At 35.5% G+C, this 14197-nt stretch overlaps 1 protein-coding gene across 2 annotated transcripts; it reads right to left on the bottom strand.

Moving 5' to 3' along the window:
• Positions 1-263: 263 nt before the first annotated feature.
• sfrp1b (secreted frizzled-related protein 1b) lies at positions 264-13398 on the bottom strand. 2 transcript variants are annotated; one of them, XM_017488974.3, is made up of 5 exons: positions 13242-13398; positions 12908-13139; positions 8659-8866; positions 7061-7141; positions 264-1111 (listed from the first exon to the last, which is right to left on the bottom strand). In XM_017488974.3, the coding sequence occupies exons 1-5, from the start codon at positions 13250-13252 to the stop codon at positions 729-731; spliced, it is 915 nt and encodes a 304-aa protein (XP_017344463.1). In that variant the 5' UTR covers positions 13253-13398; the 3' UTR covers positions 264-728. The 2 variants fall into 2 exon arrangements, with proteins under 2 accessions (XP_017344463.1, XP_017344462.1); XM_017488973.3 differs by having other exon boundaries at positions 12908-13336.
• Between the last annotated feature and the right edge of the window lie 799 nt (positions 13399-14197).

Here is a 14197-nt window from a genome sequence, read left to right as displayed (position 1 = left end):
TTTTATATCCACTGTATAATATATAGGATAATTATATATACACACACACACATAATGTGTGTGTATGTGTATATATATATATATATATATATATATATATATATATATATATATATATATATATATATATATATACACACACACATAATGTGTGTGTGTATATATATATATATATATATACACACACACATAATGTGTGTGTGTATATATGTATATGTGTGTATATATATATGTGTGTGTATATATATATATATATATATATGTATATATGTATATGTATATGTATATATGTATATATATGTATATATATATATATATATAAGTAAAAAAAGGTTTAGATTGGTAACTGAGGTGAAGAAAGGATTGTGGATTAGGGCTGGGTGATATACTTTTCCGATATATCACAGGTGTTGCAGTAATGTTTAACTGTTTATAAAATAACAATTTCATTTCTTTTCTTTTTCTGGACTGAATCTATAAAACTGTAAAATGTTATGTCCAACTTTTTTTCTTTCTTTTTTTTTTTTTTTTTAAATGGTCCTACTTTTTAGTTTTGCGGATGTTAAATATAAGTATCATCAAATTCAGTTTTTCATGCTATGCAGGCAGTTTGTTTACATTTGTTTATAATATGATGATAATATGATCTCATATCACCCACCCCTATTGGGGATTTCCGATACTATCCATTTTAAAAAGATGACCTGGGTGAGTGAGGCATAAAATCGCTAAGGCGTGAGCACTCCAGGAGGGTTATCGTGCTCGTCGCTTTTTGTGGGTTTAGTTATTTTAAACGTGGAATCGAGAGCAGGACATTTGTAGGTTTTGATTTGGGTCAAAAGTTTCCTGAACTCTCCGTTCTCTTTGTCCCACTGGTGGATGCCAGTCAGTAAGTAGTGTTTCCCGACTCTGCGTCCCATGATCAGATATTGATCGCTCGTATTGTCCAGTTGTTGACAGGGACAGTGAGTTCCGTTTTTTAGATACAACACCAGCTTCTTCAGTTGCTCATTTTTCAGACCTCCATCCCACACTACTTTCTTCTTCTTCTGTAGTATCACCATCTTATCTGCATTCTTGATTTTTGTTTTCTTTATTTTTGCTGTGATCGCTAAGAAGGGAAGAAGAAGGGAAATGTTTACTTTCGTTAATTGTCAGTTATACAAATTATAACAACATTATTTCTGTAGCACGAGGAAATACACAATAACGAAGGAGCAAGACGGTAATTAGGCTGTTCAACAAAGAAAAACATTCACGTTAATGTTTAACTCTTGGGATGTCCACTAAGGAAGCACTTGACGGATAAAAACCCGATTTGAAACACATTGTCAGACCTTTAGAGATGGGTAAAGTTTTTATCATCAAGTGTTCTTTTAAAAATACATGGTACGATACATAGTTTCAGCTAAGGTCAGAACTGGCTAGCTAGCTAGCTGTAGCCGCACTATACACTAACAGGTGTTTTCATCATCAGACGTATCTCTATAATCGGCTGTAGACAGGACGGCAGGAGATCTGGGCTCTCTTATTGGAAGTAAAGAGGATTTGGGATTGTTGTGGTAAACAGTTCAGGTATTTACATGGATTTTTTTCTTTCTTTCAAATCTGAATGAATTTGTTAGTAATCAGAACTGATCAGAGGGCCAGTCTTAATTCATAAATTGATCAACTTTTTACTAAAATTGGAACAATAGTAGAAAATATTTTTATTGGGGAGGGGGGGGGGGTTAGGGTTACATGACCCTTTATGTACTCCACTCAGTTTCCTTAATAAACGTGAAAAATATTTTTCCCAAGAAAACATTTTCTGGTACAGGGGTGATATTTAGGTCATTTGAAACTGAGGGGAACAAGGGCCAGTCTTCATCTTTTATTTTCCTCAGGATTATTTATATTTCTCAGAAAATGATTGATTTCTTTTTTGCATAAATGTTAGTTATAGTGCTATAAAAGACACACTGGGCAGTGGGACAAAGCAGGGCTGAGTAGTGACAGAGTCATGCATAACCAAACACACACAGAAAGAAGTAAACACCGCGCCAGATTGGATCGGTTCTGCCTGAATAGCATGACTCGCCAAAAAAGGCCATATTTTTTCACTTAAAAAAAGTAATAATAATAAAATGAAATAAGCTAATATCCTGAAGTTAACAAATGTGTGCTCTGGGAAACTTTTACTTTAAAATGCAATCCATCGTGTTCCTGAATTCTTTCTCAAGTAAATCTTAAGCATTAATGATTATTCTGTCCACACTGGGTTAGGCTGATGAAGGAAAAATCATACAATGGCGAGACGAACAGTATATATCGTTATTAAGATATGCGTTGATGACAAACCAGCAGATCTCTTTCACTTGTACTGTATGGTTTGTGTAACAAATCAATGCTGCACATAATCTAAGACTTTTACTAAACAGACTTAAATCCATCCATCCATCCATCCATCTTCCACCGCTTAAACAGACTTAAATGAGAAAGAAAAATATATCATTGATGATATGTTTGTTTTACATTTACGTAAGGAGTCTCCAGTGTCAGGGCATTTTAACGCATTTTCAGGACCGAAAGCTTTGCAGTTTCTCAGTAACACAGCAAGATGCTTTATTTTATTTTATTTTTTGTCTTATTATCTTGAAGAGAGGGAAGACAGGCCAGTGAGAGAATGATTGTTTATAGCTGCTGTAAAGTAAGTGATACCAGGAACTAACTTCAACAACTGCATCATTGATTATTTTCCTATATGAGTACAACCTTTTCTGTTTTTTCAAGTACAAAAACTTCGTTTAACTAGTTCTTTTAACTAGGGAATTTTTTTTTCCCCAACACAGCACTAGTTTCAAAATTATTGGCACCCATCCTGTAATGTCTACCAAGGTTGGTAGAGAATCTTGGTTCGCTACTCCATGCAGAACACTTTAAGCTCCTTTATATTCTTCTAGTTTGTGCATGTGTAAGTCCCTCTTCAATTCACACCACAGAATTTCAGAAGCTCATCCTTTTTTCTTCTTTTTTTTTTTGGTGCTTATGTAGGTATCGGGACATCGATAGGTAATCAAGACATTTGACTTTATTTCAATGCAGTCATATACAGTAAATGTTAAAAAATAATCATTTTGATTTGACATTGATTTACAAGTGACTCACCGGTGGTAAAACCATCCGGCATACGCTCACAGTGCATTATGGGTAATACAGACAGTCTCACAGAACACCACATGGACACTAGACCAATCCATAACCCACTATGAAAAATGTGTTCGATCTTTATAAAATGTCAAGTAAAAACACAAATTAATCCAAAAATTCTAGCATTTCAGACCGAGTCTAAACAGAGTTGCGCAGAAAACAGTCTAAACAGAGTTATAAACAGTTGCTTTCTAAACATTGTTGCCGTTAGCAACCGTCCTCGAGCTTCCTGATAGCGATAACATCTCGGTCCGCATTGTTGAAACTCTTCCTAAGTTACTGGAAGTGTTCTGTTCTTGGTACAGGAAAATCTTCCATTTCTGGTTTAAATCAGATAATCCGCAGTGCATGTCAGCGTGACCGTGTTGTTTTGCAAGCACTCTTAATCGATTCAAGGAACAAAGCAGGGAACCTCGGCCGCTCGGCTTGTGTTTACCGATCCTGACGAAATAATTGCGGATCCAAAAGCAAACATCACTGCCACACAATCTCGTGTGTTTATTCTTCTTGTACACACACACAAACCGTTGTGCCAGTGGACCACGTTTCTTTTAAAATAGTTGTATTTGAAATGGCAAAATGATTACTGTGAACACAATTTGAAGGAAAGTTAAAGAAGCAGAGGAATTCGAATAAGTCAGCTGAGGCCATTTTGATGATATTCAAGACATTGTAAGCCCTGAAGATGATTATTTTACAATAACAGCACATCCTGAGGTGATTATTCTTATACCACAGCAGCAATTGTTTTTTTTTTTGTTTGTTTTTTTTATTAATTTTTTTACGATGACCATTTTTTATTTATTCAAGAACAAAAAATCATACTTTATTATCCATTTCCACTTAAGTTTAATGTTGTGGGAAGCCCATGAAACATGTTCGTTCCTGTTATCACTTACATTAGAGCAGCTTTTTTTTTTTAAAGTCATTTCCTCGCTAGTCTCTGTTCTCTGTTTTTTTCTCTCTCTCTCTCTCTCTCTCTCTCTCTCTCTCTTGAAGACAAAAATGCTTAGAAAAACACTAATAATGCGTTTAAGAAATAGGAAGTAGGGCCCCGTTTCAGACACAGGGTTAGTTGAGGGTTGACTTGAGGGTAATTCCATGCTATCTTAGCACGAAAAAAAATCAATCCACTGTACGCCTAAAAAAAAAAAAATATTGTCGTGCGGCATTTGTCCTTTGTAAGGTGCAGTGAGACTGGAGTCGGGCTGGAGGGGATTAGATTTTTTTTTAATTCTTTTTTTCGGCTTCAGTCGTTTCCTACAACCATGCAGCCGTGTCATTACTACAGTATGTGATGGACTGTTTCACAAACATTACATCGCTAACACAAAAATGTCCCATCCATAATGCTGAGGTTTAATGTAGAAACCAAAGCACATGATTTTTTGAATGAATTCAAGTCTATTTTATTGTTTTATTTATATATATATATATATATATATATATATATATATATATATATATATATATATATATATATATATATACAAAATAAGCCAACTCTCTGTCAAGTCCATAATTATATCTGTAATGACTAACGAAATTAAACACAACGTGGAGGTGATGTCCGGTGAGTCTGATATACTGTGATCAGCCAGAAGTTGATTATTTTCTTATACCGGTGTGTTCTGATGTATTTTGCAGCACAGCAGTTTACCTAGACTAACAGTTAATGTTGTGGGACGTCCACGAAACAAGTTATTTCCTGTTATCTCATTATAGCAGCTATAAACAGTCATTTCCTTACCAGACTCTCTCTCTTTTCTCTCTCGATGTTATTAAGACCAAAAACTGACCTCGTCATGTTACTGAGAAACCGCAACATTCCCTGTCCTGAAGACTTTCCCAGCTTTACTCTGACGCTTAGACTGACACTGTTCTGACACTGGAGACTCCTTCCATAAATGATGTACGTTTTTAAAACCTGTATAAATTGAATCTGTATAATGTGAATCAGTCAATACTATAGAAACGATCATTAGATTAGAAGACGCAGATTAATATAAACTTTGCAGTAAGAACTAGTGTCGTAGCTGCTGTTATAGAAAATGAATCAACACCTTCTGGCCAATCAGAATCAAGAATCCAATAGAAGTGTGGTATGAACCTGACTATGTTACCGTCTCTTTTCTAAAAGGTCACATGATATGCAGATATACAGAATGTCTTGCTGGTGCAGCGGTTGTGCAACCAATGAGACACATTATACCGTAAGTTTGAATGTTTGCATAAACAATAGTAAGAAAGGTTTAAGTACGACGGTTTTACTTTATTTAAACCCGAGACAGATCCAGTCTTTAATTATGTTAGAAATCCTGGTATGAAATGGAATTCTATATGAATTTCCTGTTCACTTCATTTTCCAGATTACGATGCTATACATTAAAGTGTTTCGCACCTGTTTTAGTCAACAGAGATGGAACATTGTTTGAGACATAAAATTAGACCAAAAATGATACTAAAGCTTTATAACTGAAGAAGCAGATCTTGGACTCGTGCTTTTTAGACCCGACTGTACTTTCTATGTTCCCATATTTTATAAATCCACATGGATTACCAATGTCTCATATTTATTCATATCATCTCGGAGAGTTACACAGAGTTTCAAAACATGATATCATTTAGCAACACGTATCCAAATTCAAACCAGATTTCAGCTTCTTTTTTTGCCCCTGGCTCACACACCAGTTGTTTTATATGCCAGTTTAATTGTATATGAGGTTCTATTCTGTTTTTATAATCGTCTACAAAAATAAATAAATAAATAAAATGTTCCACATTAGTTTATGGCTGTTTTTAATAGAGCTTCTGTAAATAATCAAAAACAAACAGCGCTGCCTGACAGAACACTGCTGTCATAATATTTAATATGAAAATACGACATTTTCTGCATATGAATTGTTCAGTAGAGCCAAAGGACGTACACTTCCACACTCTAGTATTTCCCATATGTGTCAGTGTGAAGTGTCTAAAAACCAAATAAAATTTGTTACTTTTCCCTCGGAGAAATGGTCTGCACTTATATAGTGCCTTTTATCCTTAGCTGTTCTACAAAGCGCTTTACACTGATTCTTATTCACACACACACTCACACAGCTGCAAAGTGCTAGCCTGCCATCAGGAGCAATGTGGGATTCAGTGTCTTGCCCAAGGACACTTTGACATGTGGGGCTAGGGGGTCAGGGATCGAACCACCAACCCCATGATTAGTGGACAACGCACTCTACCACCTGAGCCACAGCCGCCCCAAAGTAAATGGTTTTTCATTCACCCATTCTCACACACACTCACACACACACACACCAATGGTAGCACAGCTGCCATGCAAGGTGCTAGCTTTGATATCTAACCATGCAATTAGTGGATAACGCACTCTACCACCTGAGCCACAACCGCCCCAAAGTCCATTCTACACTTTATAATCATACAGGCCTGTCTTTTGCATAAAGACTTATAAAGCCTGCATTAAATTCTATAGCTTTATAAAAACTTTGTAAATGTCTATAGTTTCATGTACGCCCTATAATAGCACATAATACTCTATATAGAAACAGGATGTAGACAAAATTGTTATAAAAGTCTATATACCCTTAAATAGACTATATAACACTCTAATGTTATATCATACTCTATAGTTTTATAAAGTCGAAACATTTGAATTTTCCATTACATCAACACAAATGTATTTATTGTTCATTTTTTATAAATACACTTGTGAATACAGCAGATTATAATCCACCATATACAATTTTTTTTGTATGAATTGTGTTTATAGAAAGTATAGAAATAGAAAAATGAAATCCAATGTCGAACCACATTTGGTGTGAATATTTATTACAAGTCTAAAAGTGGTATAAAAGCCGCTTACCGAACTCACTGGCGCACATGTTCTCCAGAATGCCATCTGCGTTCATCTTGACCTCACACGGTGGACATGCAGGCATGTGTTCTGTACGATCAGAAAGAGGCACACGTGTATAAATATGTTTACACTACAGGGCTGCCTTCATGTTTGCACAGCTGATCTCGAAGCATCGTTTAGCAGCGAAGAAATTCATTCGTCACTCATTATTTTATAGTGCAAAAGTTGGCTAATTTTTTATTACCCTAAAGAAATCACTCCAGCGACACGTGCTGCAATGCTGCTCCACATTTGGCCAGAATAAGGATCCTTAAAAGAAAGGTGTCCTTTTGCTGACTTCTAGCATACAGCTATGTAGATTATTACTATGTATGGCTACAGAGAGTGTTATACACACTCTATGAGGCTACATAAAATATTATACATGCTATATAAAGTTGTGGAGAATATTATATACACCATAAGGCTATGTAGAGTGTTATACACACTCTAAGAGGCTACATAAAATATTATAAACAATATATAAGGTTGTGGAGAATATTATATACACCATAAGGCTATGTAGAGTGTTATACACACTCTATGAGGCTACATAAAATATTATACACAATATATAAGGTTGTGGAGAATATTATATACACCATAAGGCTATGTAGAGTGTTATACACACTCTATGAGGCTACATAAAAGATTATACACATGATATAAAGTCGTGCAGAATATCTTACAAACTATATAGCACTCCAGTAGAGTGTTATACACACTCTATGAAGCTACATAAAAAATCATGCACACTCTATAAGTTTGTGCAGAGTATTATGCACACTCTATAGAGCTGTGTAGAGCATGATACACACTTTAAGGAGTATCATACACTCTATAAAGCTACACAGGGGATTATACACAGAATATAAGGCCATGTTGAATATTATATACACACTCTCCATGTCTATGTAGCATATTTTAAAAACAACATGAGGCTACATAGGTGACTGTACATGCTATAGAGTTATAGGCACTATAAGTCTATGTTGCGTATTATACGCACTCTACAAGGCTATGAGTTATTTTATACACATTCTCTAAGGCTACAAGAGAATTATTCACAATTTGTAAGGCTGTGTTGAATATTATATACACCATACATGGCTATATAGAGTATTATACACACTATAGAAAGCTTTGTTGAAGATAATACAAACAAAGGCTACATAGATTATTATACATGTTATATAGTGCTTCACAGAGTATTATACACACTCTGTAAGGCTACATAGAGTATTTATATACACTGTACAAGGCTATGTGAAGTATTATACACACTGTATATGGCTATGTAGAAGATAATACACAATGCACAATCTTATGTGAGGTATTATACACACAATATAAGGCTATGTAAAACATTATACATACTACATAAGAGGAATAAAACACTTTGGGATGTGTTGTTATTGAAAAATAATCACTGTTGGGGTTGGGCCACACCACACCACACCACCAGGTGATTGAATATTTTCCTATAACAGCATGCCCCATTATAATCCTTGCAAATAAGACTACATAGAATGTTGTATACAATAATATACATTTCATATACACACCGGACTCTTCAAGAGATGCCGTGGCGTTCTTAGAGATGCACATGTCATTTTCGAGTGGAAACCTGCTGCAGTTAAGCATTTCTGGCCAGACAAAGCCGAACGCCTTCATGATGGGGCTGCAGGCGTCACGTACAGACTCACAAAACAGCTGGCAAGGACGAACCAGTGGATCCGTACACACCGGTGAAAAGAGCGAGCACAGGAAAACCTGCGTGTAGTCGACATATTGTAGGAGATACACTGGCATACAGTGGCTTGCATAAGTAACATCCATATATATATATATATATATATATATATATATATATATATATATATATATATATATATATAAAAATAAATTTTCCCTCACACATTCAAAAACCTGAAATCTGTGCAGTTGCGTATCTCTACACTAACTGTTTGCAGAGTTTGTACATGCTACTTCTGTTTGCACAATATAGTGAGGTGAAGATGTGATTAAAATAGTCAAAAACTATTTTGCCAAAGTGTTCGGTGCATTACATTTGATATCAACCTTGAGAATCAATTCACAAACAAACAAATTCATTAAACAAACGTTCCATGTACAAACTAGATAAAGAATAAGTAAAAGTTTAAGAACAGCTAGTCAACAGGTAGTATTTTTTAAGCATGTGCATCACATGATTTGTCATTAATCATTTGTGATTGAGAAACCATCAAAGCAGAAGATGCCAAGCATGTGTGCTTTTATTATATTCAGTAAAATGCATCTATCAACTCATCCATCCATCTTCTATACCGCTTATCCTTCCTTCAGGGTCACGGGGAACCTGGAGCCTATCCCAGGGAGCATCGGGCACAAGGCGGGGTACACCCTGGACAGGGTGCCAATCCATCGCAGGGCACAATCACATACACATTTACACACTACGGACACTTTAGACAAGCCAATCAGCCTACCATGCATGTCTTTGGACTGGGGGAGGAAACCGGAGTACCCGGAGGAAACCCCCGCAGCACGGGGAGAACATGCAAACTCCACACACACAGGGCCACGGTGGGAATTGAACCTCCGACCCTGGAGGTGTGAGGCGAACATATTAACCATTAAGCCACCGTGCGCCCTATCAACTCATATTAATCTTTATATGCTGATGAAGACAAATATTTTAAATGATCATGCTGTTCAGACTGGGGTAGTTACATATGTTTTTTTCATATGATTTCTACAGAAAGCCTTATTTTTGTCTTAAAAATGTCCTTTTTATACATCTATAGATTGTGTTATTTTTAACACCTTCCCTCTACTTTCAGTCTGTGAAACTTTCACTTTTGAATGAGAAATTCTCCTCTTTAGTTTGCTGGGTTACTGACTATGTGGTGTAAATCCTTTACTGAGATATTTTTAAATAAACTATACCTTAAGAAAATATCATACAACATAAAATTTCATACTTTGGTATTGACTGTGTAAAAAACTATTCTTTTTTTTTTTTTTTTTTTTAAATATAAAACAATAAAAAAAAAAAACAGATCAGTGGTTGTTGTTTTTTTTTGTTGAATGGAAACACATGACTGGAATCACTCAAGAGATTTACAGTCTAGACTCCAGAGTGGTTAATTTGACAATATGGAGAATATTCAGGCTTAGATATTTAATTTCAAAATAGAGCAGGAGTTTATATGCACCGAAAAAAATATATTAGTCTGTTATGGAGAAAATAAAAGCATTGACAAGGGCCCTAACATTTTATAGAAGAACACAACTGCTTCTACAGGCTTCATATAGACCACTGTCTATCATTATATTACAAACAGTACAAACAGTAGGATTAAAACAATAGGATTAACATATTGTATGTTGTATATTTATATATATATATATTTTTAATTATTTAAAAATAAATAAATAAATAAATAAATAAATAAATAAATAAAACTCAGGTGACCAAGTATATTGGGACAGTTAAACTTAGCATTTATTCTGTTACTTATCTTGTAGTTTTCTATTGTGATCATTACCTAATATGTTCATACTGAATTTTAGAAAAAATTGATTATGAATTTGAAAAATACTGAAGATTTTCTAAACCTTGTCTTTGTTGTTATTGTTGTAAGAAATGAATGATAGCCTGGTATTTAGGCAAACATCTAGTGTCAACATTTTTGTACAATATTAGAATACGGTGTTGATGAATTTGGATACGATTTTTTGTTTTAAAAAGCCCTGTTACTGAATTGTGCTTTGTTGTTGCCGTTAAATGCCATTGATGCAGTTAAATTATATTTATACACTTAAAGTCAAAGAAAAAACTTTGGTTATCATAGAGGATTCTTCTCATCCTCTACTTTCTCGATTTCAGTTGTTACCTTCAAGGAGATGCTTTAGACAACCATGGGCAAGGAAGAATGTGTATCAGATGTCATTTGTGCCAACTTCCATTAGAATATTAAATGCAGAGTCCTAAATGCGGGTGTATGAGTAGGTGTGGATATGTGTGCATATATATGTACATAGGGGAATGTATATATGTTTCAGTATAATGTATATTTGAGTTTTAGATTTTTATACTGTTTCTTATGTACTTTTGCTTGTTGTTTTTAGGTTCTTGGTGTTGTTGTTGTGTATTGTTTTATACTGTGTGGTGAAGCCAAAGACAAATTTCCATTGTGGACAATAAAAGTAACTAACTAGCCGACATTAATAAGTATGCTGTAGATAAATGTTTTAAAATGTTATTGTACAATAAAAAACTTGTGTCCCAGATTCCCAGATTCCCAAACATGTATGTATTGATTGGATATAGCCTATTTATTTTTTATTTACCGTGATTGAATTTATAAATCAGTATAACATGATGAAATGATTACTTTTCTTGCTTAAGTCTCTAAGCGAAAGGAGAACACTTGTAGTTGTTTTAATATCGGCATTAATTTCTTTTGTATCTAAAATACAGATAAATAAAGTTGTATTGTATTGTGTATATATATATATATATATATATATATATATATATATATATATATATATATATATATATATATACATAAAAAAATAAATAATACACACACACACACACACACACACACACACACACACACACACAAAATGGAATTGTGCGATAAAAAACGTGTGCCCCAGATTCCCAATACAATACAAACTTTATTTTATATATATATATATATATATATATATATATATATATATATATATATATATATATATATATATATATATATATACACAATGCAATACTTTATTGTCAACCAAGGTTGAGATTTCTCTTTGCCCACACCAGCAATATAAAATACACACGCATAAGTATGCTATGGATAAATGTGTAGCCTCATTTGTGCTGTATTGTGAGTGTCTTTTATATTGCTTCTATGGTCAAAGAGAAATTTCAACCTTGGTTGACAATAAAGTTGTACTGCATTGTATATATATATATATATATATAATATAAAGTTTGTATTATATTGGGAATCTGGGGCACACATTTTTTATCGCACAATTCCATTTTGTGTGTGTGTGTGTGTGTGTGTGTGTGTGTGTATTATTTCTTTTTTTATGTATATATATACACAATACAATACAACTTTATTTATTTGCATTTTAGATACAAAAGAAATTAATGCCGATATTAAAACAACTACAAGTGTTCTCCTTTCGAGACTTAAGCCAGAAAAGTAATCATTTCATCATGTTATACTGATTTATAAATTCAATCACGGTAAGTAAAAATTAAATAGGCTATATTGAATCAATACGGTAAATACCGTAGGCATTACATTGCATCTTCCGGAAGGCAGCAGAACAAACTGCTCAAACATGGGATGATTAGTACCTTCTGGAACACACTCTGCTTTTTCAACACACCTCTGTGGACTGCCAGTGATTTGTTTGGCTGTATTAAAAGCCATGCTTGTTTAGAATATGATAGAAACATCTCTTCACATGTACATAGTGAACACCTTGAGGATTTCAGAACTGTATCATGTCTTAAGGTATTTGTTTTAGTAATGGCAAGAAAGCTTAGACAATTTGTAAATTCCTCATTGGAAGTGTGACAATATACCTGGATTCACCCTACAGTCATCTTTGAGACGTTTTCTTAGCTAACTTCGTTCGACAACAAACTTTAAATATTCATTTTCATAGCATGTTAACTGTTGGCTTCGTCCCGTCAATCCCAGCTATAATGACTCTAACAATGAGGATAAATAAGTCATATAAAGCATAGCACATTGTAGCAGTGAGCGGAAATGGGGCGCGCGAGCTTACCTGCGTGCCCGGGTGACACCTCCTGTGCACGAGCGGCACCCAGCTGCTCGCCTGCTGCTTCACCTCGGCCATGCTGTCGTGCTCCAGCAGGTTGGGCAGCAGCATGTGCCTGTAGCCGACGCCGTAGCACAGCCGCAGGTCCTCTGGGATTTCTACGCAGTTGCCCTGGCCAGAGCTTCCCGAGCTCCAGATGTACTCGCCATCAGAGAAAGAGCCGATGGAAGGCACGCGGCTGAGGAGCGCGAGCGATGCCAGCAAAAACATCTCCGTCATAGCACGAGCGAGAGGAGCGTGCATATTGTAACAGATGCTGTGAAAGTGTCTCTAATTATACCTTACAGTCATGGAGAAGATTCCGCCCTTGCCTCTCTGGTCTTCTGGTGTGTTTTTTTCTCTCCTGATCTGACCTGCAGCCTCCGGATTGAGCGGCACGAAGACAAAGGCACCAGCAGAGAGAGAAACAAGAACAGCAAGCAAGAAAGAACAGGCAAAGCGAGTTTCTCTTCAGTTTGGCACTCTGACAGAATTCCTCAATCACTTCAGGATTTGCACAAACTTTCTCTTTTTTCCGCTTTTTCTCCCCGACTCCTGGCATGGAGTTATGATTCATTCACATGCATACATCAGCTGAACAGGAAGTGTGTTGACAAGAAAAAGAAATGGCTGTTGCTTATATATGCTTCCTGGAACCTTCTATCATCACTGTTCTCTCATATCAGTGTACTCTCATCACTGTTCTCTCATCTCACTGTTCTCTCATCTCAGTGTTCTCTCATCTCAGTGTTCTCTCATCTCAGTGTTCTCTCATCTCTGTGTTCACTCATCACTGTTCTCTCATCTCACTGTTCTCTCATCTCACTGTTCTCTCATCTCAGTGTTCTCTCATCTCAGTGTTCTCTCATCACTTTTCTCTCATCTCACTGTTCTCTCATCTCAGTGTTCTCTCATCACTGTTCTCTCATCTCAGTGTTCTCTCATCACTGTTCTCTCATCTCACTGTTCTCTCATCTCACTGTTCTCTCATCACTGTTCTCTCATCTCAGTGTTCTCTCATCATTGTTCTCTCATCACTTTTCTCTCATCTCACTGTTCTCTCATCACTTTTCTCTCATCTCACTGTTCTCTCATCTCAGCGTTCTCTCATCACTGTTCTCTCATCTCAGTGTTCTCTCATCTCAGCGTTCTCTCATCACTGTTCTCTCATCTCAGTGTTCTCTCATCTCAGTGTTCTCTCATCACTGTTCTCTCATCTCAGTGTTCTCTCATCTCAGTGTTCTCTCATCTCAGTGT

This window comes from Ictalurus punctatus, chromosome 16 (assembly GCF_001660625.3).
Source record: "Ictalurus punctatus breed USDA103 chromosome 16, Coco_2.0, whole genome shotgun sequence".
Classification (NCBI taxonomy): Eukaryota; Metazoa; Chordata; class Actinopteri; order Siluriformes; family Ictaluridae; genus Ictalurus; species Ictalurus punctatus.
The sequence above is the reverse complement of the archived record's forward strand: the minus strand, read 5'-3'. Positions and strand labels throughout refer to the sequence as shown.